Below are 8,782 nucleotides of genomic sequence, written 5' to 3'. Positions count from 1 at the left end.
TTCTCTCCTTGCATGCATTCTCTTCTCACATACTCTCCCTTATATTGCTAAATTATGGGGTTTTGACCTCCTTAAAAAGGTTTCATGACTTAGGGTTAGGTATGAATCTATGATTGAGATTCATCCATCTTTCTTGCTGAAATCTTTCCATTTTTCTAATTGGTTACATGTTGATTGCATAGGGAATCAAATAGATTTTATCTTATCTTTTAATCCTTCAAGATTTATCATGTGTCAGCTCAAAAATGGTTTACATCTTAGTTTGTGAGGGTACAAACTCTTATGTTGATTCTATGTTACTCAGCACTTACTGATTACTGATGCTTGACACATATAGAAATTCTATCTTGCTCGACACCCATAGCTTACTCTGCACATATACTGGCTTGGCATCTACTAGTCACTCGACATCTGAATGACTTGGCACTATCTATCTACTTGGCATCTACTGTAACTTGACATCTATATTATACTCAACATCAACTTAGAAAGTTTCTTAAGCGTGTTGACACTCAATTGTCAAAACCAATTTGAGATCAACAAAAAGGTGACTCTCAACTCATTATTGAGGTGGATAGAAGTAGAATGAAGATGAGTTAGATGATCTCCTCAAACATTAATGACATTCAGGCTTTAAGTGACAGATTAGATAAGGCATCCACATTACGTATTTTGCATGACAGGAATCTTGTGGCTAATGATCTAGTAGCATAGAGGCATGATATCATGTGGTTGAGATAATAAATAAATGTAGATGACCTCCCAATTTCAATCCAAACACTCTCGGGGAAAGAACAATTTTAATATTTGTGATATGATGCACCTAATGTACATCTAGTAATATTGGTCACATTGGGGTGGCAATTTTTTATGTAGGTAGAAGCAATATTTTAAATTTGAATGTATTCATTTGATTATGATTAGTTTAATGCAACTTCATTACCACATTTTTCATCCTCAGGAAATTTGTACTATTTGAGGAGATATATGGAGATTTTATCAGACTTGATAAGATGTGCTTGATTAATAATAATGAACCATGTAATTATAAAAAAAAATTCCTATGTGTTTTATATGGTGGCATACTAGGGAGGATTATAATGCCTCTATTGATGTGTATTTTTCCTATGTGAAGGCACTATATTGCTTAGATATCATTCATATTAAGTATCATTAGTTGGATAGATGTCTAGCGAAGACATATTTCATTTTTATGTTCTATTTTTCTTGGTTTTACTATGTGTTTTTTCCTAGAGTCAGCAACATTATGTCAAAAGCCTATGAAGACTTGATTGTGGATTAGGGTAAAAACACTAATACGGGTGGCAACACCACTAATATTGAAGCATGCAAGATTAAGGATTCTATCAGAGGAAATGAGGTGTCATGGGTTTACTTGTGTGAATGTGACCTAGTTCCCTTTATGGAGTGTATTGAGGGTTAGGAAATAATTTGTATATACAATTCATCAATTCTTGAAATGATATATGTGTCGTTGTTAATTGAATATCTGTAGAGATTAATGAGGAGGTGATTGCTAAAGCCAACAAAATCTCTCTTGAGGGATAGAAGTGGCATAAAAAAATGAGGGTTTATGATGAGGATTAACTGGGAAATTCTTCCAACCTAATGAGGCACCATTGCATACACATGGTGGGTTTGATGGTGAATCACTTCCAAGCCCTTGGGATAAGGTATGCTATTCTATTATGTGTTATCTCACTCTAGAAAACTAGTTTCAAATCCTCTATTGCTACCATTTTCCCATGTTAAATAATTTTAGGAATCATGATCTTATTTCCCTTCCTTATTTTATATTGTATTCAATGGAAGATGATCTGTGGAATTTTAAAAAGCAGAGAGATTCTAGTAATTCCTTCATCATTTTTCATCAAGCCTTCATGTTGTTCCTTTTCAATTTCTACTTGGGCCTTTTCCCCCTCACATCATTTATGTCCAAATTCCTTCTCTTAACTCATAGTCATCCATCTCTCCTCCTCAAAACTCTACTGAGGTTGCGCCTATTTTTTACTCCTAATGCCTTAAAAACCATCCCCTCTTGTGACTATGAATAGATTAAGTTGGGAATGGAAATTAGTGCCATTGATTCAAACACCAAGGTCAATGTAGGTAGGAGGAACTCCCTTGAGTCTAGCTAGAGGTTGAAACAAGAAAAAATTAAAATTCCCCCGGATTAGGAATACCTTGTTAGCCCAGAATCCACTAGGAGAAGGAAGAAGAAAAATACTCAAAAAGGTAGAAAACAAAGACTAATAGAAAGAGGTATATTGAGGAAGATGGGGAAGAAATTACTAGTGGGGAACCCTAGAAGGAAAATGACTGTAGCCTTGATGATAGTCATCAAAGCCCTATGTCCTCTCATATTTCTACCACCTTCAAAACTTGGAGCCACTTCCTGGAGGATACCTATGTTCATAGTCACACCAATGACCATGACACTATCACCTCTCTTGCAAAATATCAGGAAGAGGATAATCTTAATACCAAGGATGGGTGGAATCCACCTTAAGTGACCCCAATTAATAGTGAATAGGTTATTCATGAGAAGACTCTCAAGCGTGAGGATACCATTAAAATACTTACTAAAGGGCAGGATAACCTTGATAAGTGGCTGATAACATGGCTGACTATTCTGTCAAAGTGATGCATTCGAGGGCCACCAAGTTGCATCTTCTTCATGCTAAAAAAGGAATGATTTTGCTACCTCTATAGGTGTTGACATGATGTTCTCCCTCTAACCATTCTTGGCAAATGACTAGCTTTGACATATGCTACAAAGGACTAACAAAGAGAAGAAAGAAAGCTAGCTCTCTAATTTACATTTTACATTTTGATTTTTTCAATACTTGCACTTTGCCCTAGTGGGCATCATCTTTACTTTCTAGATGGACTTGGTATAATTTTAATAGTTTTAAGTAGACTATTTGTACGTTTTGTTTTTGGCATATTACTCTATTTATGGACTATAATGGTTATACATGCAAAATACTCTAATTTGGGGGTTTTTGGTATTGATAAAAGGAGTGTGTTAATGATGTACTGTAACCTATTTACTCCTAATTTCAGCTATTGTTCATAGGTCAATGCCCATTTTTTTGACTCCTTAATATATAAAACAAAAAAATATTTTCTAAACAATAAATAAATGTCCTAAAACAATGATTTACATTTAGTTTTTGTAAATAAAGTGAAAATATAAGTATGTCCTACATCTAGTTACTATTGATTTTTCTCTATAGTTGAATTCTTTTATTACAAATATTTGTTTAATTTCTAACCAAAAATGCACACCTTTAATATTTAGTACTATCCACTAATAACGCAATGCTTATAATTAACATAGATGATTATTGACCTTTAAAGGACGTTACTTCTGTTTACAGAAATTGCCATATAGTGTAACTCATGAAAGCATATAGCTGTTGCACAACAAATCCAACGTTTATTGTTTAAAAATATATATGGCAAAGCGACATGATGTAGGTACGCCTGAATTGAGAGTACCTTCCTAGTAATTAATATTTTGAACCCTGTGTGAACATAATTCAAATTCATTGTATTTCGTCAAAGTCAATCAAGACATGAACGAGAATGGTAAAGTAGGTCACATGAAACCAGACAGGAAACACCTCGTCCATTAAAGGTACAAAATACAGTATAAACCTCCTCAATATTTTACAATAGGAATAAGAAAAAAACAAGCATGTGGTTGAGGAACAAATCTGACCATAATCTACATATTGTACACATTAATCTACTATGACTTCAGAGTGACTTACAACAGGCGTCAAATCTGAATAGAATAGATTGACGGTACTTTAGCAAATGAAAGTTTGAGACAAAAATAAACCTGATATGAATGGCTTCTCAATCTCAACTCCCTCCTTAAATGTACATTGAGATTCCTAAGGAACAAATGGGCCCGTCAAAAAAAGAGTTTGGGAAGTCAGCTACAGACAAGCCGCCTGATTTGAAGCATCCATTTCACACGGCATTTCATCATTTCAAGTCTCATACTTTTAATACAACAAGTAATCCAGGCACACATGCACAGTGCTACACGTGAACCCCGGCTGAAGTAATATAGACGTAATAATTACGTATGCTACAAATTTGGAAAATGATAAAATGAGTGCTTTAAGTGTAACCATTCAGAAAATAATGTATTAATTAAATAGTTGATGGAGATAAAGATAATTGAGTGGATTCAGATTTTCCACTTTTATTTTTCCCGCCTCTGAAAGCTACTAGACTGATTTAGACCTTACCCACATTACCGTCACCACTCTTTCCTACAAATTACATCTCCAAACAAATGCCAATGGTCACTTCGACTTTGACAAAATTGGATCACATTTGAGGTGAAAACGTAGTAAATATATAACTTGAGTTTGGGCAAGTGTTTTATTATCGATAGTATGGATAGAGGCAGCAATAGTATACATTGGAACAACAGTGCTGCTGTGAAAAGGTGTATTTGTATGGTTGCAGCGATATGGCTTCAATCTGTCAATGGCACTAACTTCGTATTCTCTAGCTATTCTTCTGATCTGAAGATGATTATGAGTATTAACCAGACAAAGTTAAACAATTTGGCGGTGGCCTCTGATATGGGTAAATTCACAGGGTGGGTTTCTGGACTTATGTTAATGTTTCTCCCTACTTGGGCTGTTCTGCTCATTGCCATGAGCTTGGGATTGGTTGGATATGGTCTTCAGTGGCTCATGTTAACTCAAATAATTAAGCCTCTGGCCTACTGGCAGGTTCTCTTCTCTCCTCCTCTGTGTTTTTGCTCTATGGGTATGTAATGTTACGAGTACTTCAAATCTACTCATGTATTAATTTTTGTATTTATTTATTGAAAGAAACCCTTTTATTCATTCATTTCGATGATAGATCACAAAGATTATTCAAAACAGTAATATACAGTCAATTCAAAAATAATAATAATACATAGTAGAAAACTGATGTGTTAGATTGATATTACGTTTTTAGCCAACAAGTTGAATAAAAAAGATTAATTGTGTTCTTATATGTCCCACGCAAATATATTCAACATTAAAATTAGTAAACAACTGTTTACGTGAATGTTCGAGGCCTCTTGATCTTCCTTTTCTTCGGAATAATTTTAAGCCTCCCCTCCAATTAACGTAAGCATCTATGCAATATTTTAATTTAAGCACAGCTGGCAGGGATAAATGAAGGATTTGGGTATTAGATTAATGCTTTTTATTGCGCAAGATCTTCGTCAAGCTTACGTAAAGATTGTGGCCCCGTGATCAGTACTTTCGTTTTGGGAAAAATAATTCAATAATCTCAACGTGGCTTTGCTCATTGTCAACTAAACTGTAAAGTTAATTGTTTTTCTTTTAGAAATACTTATATATATTGATAAAAAAAATTCTTTTAGAAATACTTATATATATAGATGTTAGGATTACGAGGTTGTAAGGGTACATCTAAATTAAAACGCTCTTACCATTAAGCAGTTATATTGTAGGAGGATTTCCTCGGACAAATTCATCTAGGTGTTAAATCTGACCAAAACAAACTTAAGAAATTTTTTTTCTTATGGATGGCATTATCTGATCTTCTTACCATAAACCTCACCAATTGTCCTTAACCCATTCAACAACATTGGCTGTAGTAGAGTTAATTTGATTTTACTAATAGAAACTCAAATTTAAAAAAAGAATTTTTGTGTGAATAAACTTTTTCAACTTGTGATGGACTTTGATATTCGTTACGCATGAGTGCAGGTATTCATATTGTGCTTTCTGGCCGGCAATAGCATCTGCTGGTTCAACACTGTGAGCTTCATGGCCGCCGTAGGCAACTTTCCCAGCAGTAGAGGAATTGCTTCTGGTTTAAGCACAAGCTATTCAGGTCTAAGTGCTGTTATATACACATGTCTTTCCTCAGTGATATATCCAGGACATCCCTCATCTTACTTACTGCTGAGCTCTCTACTTCCTGCAATAGTTGCCCTAATTGCAGCAATCCTACTTCATTTTTCTCAGTTGAAGATGGCCAAGGAAGAAGAGGGAGATAAGAAAAGCATGTTGATATTCAAGGTGATTGCTGTTGTCACCGCCATATATTCAATACTGTATGAGTTCATCCCTCATGCAAACCATAGGAGAGAAGTAATTTACATGTCTTTGTTGATAGCACTCCTGCTTGCCCCTCTCTATATACCCTTCAAGTTAGCCTTTGCCATTGATTCCCCAAAAGCTACAATAGTAACAGATTCCATGAATTCAAGCTCAAGATCGATTCAAGAAGATCACAACCAAAAAAGCGCAGATGGAGAGAATTCAATCATGCATGAAACTTTTCAGGAAAATTCTATCATTGTTCAAGAAGCCTCAAACAGCACAAATCAGGACATTATAGATTTGGAAGCCCAACAGAGGGCTGTACATAGATCGAATCCTTCCCTTGGAGAGGAGCACAGCATTAAGCAGCTCTTATCAAGCATTGATTTCTGGTTATATTACTTGGTGTATTTCAGTGGAGGAACTGTGGGTTTGGTATATATAAACAACTTGGGTCAGATTTTGCAGTCTCTGGGATTTACAAAAACTCCGATTCTAGTGTCCCTTGTTTCCTCCTTTGGATTTTTTGGACGAATTGCTTCAGGTTTTCCTGACTACATCCAGGTATATATCCTTTAACTTTATACGCTACTATAATCTGTACCCATTAATTAGCTGTAAACATTGGGAATCTAAACAGAAAACGAGTGATTAGATGGCTGCAGACATTGGGAATCTCAACCATAAAAATGAGTATGAGTTGGCTGTAATCATTCAGAATCTAAACCAATAAAACGGAGTCATTAAAGATTTGGTTTTTACTGGGAGTGCAACTCCAGTTGGCTTAGTGGTGGAGAACTTGTACTCTTGAAAGAGAGGTCACAAGTTCAAATCCCACTGGAGGGCAGGGTATGTATGCCTCGTTTGTTCATAATTGGATCAAACAAAAGAAATTTATATAAAAATTTAGTAATTGCAGATGAACTACTTTGAAGAATCTAGTCAAAACTTAGAATTACTTCTTTTCTATTGTTTTCAAACTATAAGCATCATGAACTACATCCCATAATATATTATGATCAGAAAATATATTCTACGTTCTATTTCTAACAATATCTGACATAATATAACCCAAACTATCAATATAAAAAGAAATATAATTCATATCAGAAACATGATAAATTTGATGAGTACATCAATCGGTATTGCCTATGAGTATTGATTCCTCCACGCCATCAGTATCTATACTTTCTAAATTCCTAAGCATTAAAAATACGCTTTTAATCTTTCAAACTCCATTATAAACATTCCATGTTCTAGTCAAACTTTTTTTTAATAAATGCTTAGTGTGATTGTAGAACCATATATTTTGAAAGAATTGTTCACTTTTGACGTGAATCAGCACTGGACGGCGTCGAAAAGCTGCAGAAAGATGCCACGGACGGCATGGATAGCAATATGGATGGTACCCATGGCGATATCATTCTTCATGATGGCTCTCCTCAATCCGAGGAACACTACAGTGATTTATGTGAGCACCGCCATTGTTGGAAGTTGTTCAGGAGCCATAACCAGCATAGCCGTTCCAGTTTCCTCGGAGCTGTTTGGGATGGACCGCTTTGCTGTGAATCACAACATTGTGGTGACCAATATTGCTTTGGGCTCTATTCTTTTCGGAGAAATTGCAGGAATAATTTATGACAGCTCTGGAAAAGGAAGACACTTGTGCATCGGGAAACAGTGCTTCCATAAGACGTTTCTTCTGTGGGGATGCGTTTGTTCCATGGGAATTATTCTGTGCGTGATCTTGTGTGTTAGAACACGTGAACTGTACGAATCTGTCCACAACAGAAGGCCAAACTCGCAATGGACAAAGTGATGTAAAACTCTTTGAGATTCCTGCCTTCTTTTCATTGTAACCCCAAATGCTCAACAGTTCATCTTTTTCTAAAGTTGAAAGCTATGGCCCTTGTCGGTTGCACAAGCATTTACAAATCTTTCTGATCGAAAGAGATAAAAAAGCTTAAATATTTAAATTCCATCTCCATGGTGGGACTCGGCGTAGAGACAACGAAGACTTTTTGACAATCTTACTTCTACATTGTCATTACTTGATTGGATACACCTCCCCAGTATAGCATTTAAGGCAATGGAAGCAGACAGTCATCCAATTTTTCTCTTTTCGAAGATACTGTCAAATTTAATATAAATTTGAGTTTATTATGAAAAGGTATGTTTTTTTGTGCATGGGTTCTTGCCAATTGTAGTGGCAATAAATGAGAAACGCATGCATGGTGAGAACAATTTCCTTCATATCTTTAAAGAACCTTCAATATGGGAATTGGATTTTTCCTAAAAAGAGAAATTGAGAGGGGAAAAGCTTATATATGTCTATATTTACACTTTCATTGGAGATATATATGTGCTTGAATACTCTTTTCAATATTAGATTATGTGGTTTACTTAATTTTTAGAATTTACTAATTTAAAATTATTGAGTTTTGGAAAATAAATAATTGTAATTTTTTTTGGTTAATATTAAAGTTATATTAATAATTTTAGGTTGAAATTAATATAATGAAATGATGAAGGGTAAGAAGTTTATTTAACTTTTGAGTTGATGGTGATTTTGAATTTATTGATCTATGATACATTATTATAGAAAAATGGGAAATGAAATTAGCACACTATGAAAGAGATACTTTGAGATTTGTCTTGTTTGG

General features: G+C 34.8%; 1 protein-coding gene across 1 annotated transcript; it reads left to right on the top strand.

The window, feature by feature from the left end:
- Positions 1 to 4,371: 4,371 nt before the first annotated feature.
- LOC149572119 (protein NUCLEAR FUSION DEFECTIVE 4-like) lies at positions 4,372 to 8,453 on the top strand. Its single transcript, XM_089813415.1, has 3 exons — positions 4,372 to 4,784; positions 5,781 to 6,683; positions 7,462 to 8,453. The coding sequence occupies exons 1-3, from the start codon at positions 4,440 to 4,442 to the stop codon at positions 7,936 to 7,938; spliced, it is 1,725 nt and encodes a 574-aa protein (XP_089669541.1). The 5' UTR covers positions 4,372 to 4,439; the 3' UTR covers positions 7,939 to 8,453.
- The last annotated feature ends 329 nt before the right edge of the window (positions 8,454 to 8,782 follow it).

The sequence above is a fragment of the Cupressus sempervirens genome, chromosome 2 (genome assembly GCF_028749045.1).
Source record: "Cupressus sempervirens isolate cs-2001-9-10 chromosome 2, ASM2874904v1, whole genome shotgun sequence".
In the NCBI taxonomy this organism is placed as follows: domain Eukaryota; kingdom Viridiplantae; phylum Streptophyta; class Pinopsida; order Cupressales; family Cupressaceae; genus Cupressus; species Cupressus sempervirens.
This window is presented reverse-complemented; position numbering and strand designations above follow the sequence as displayed.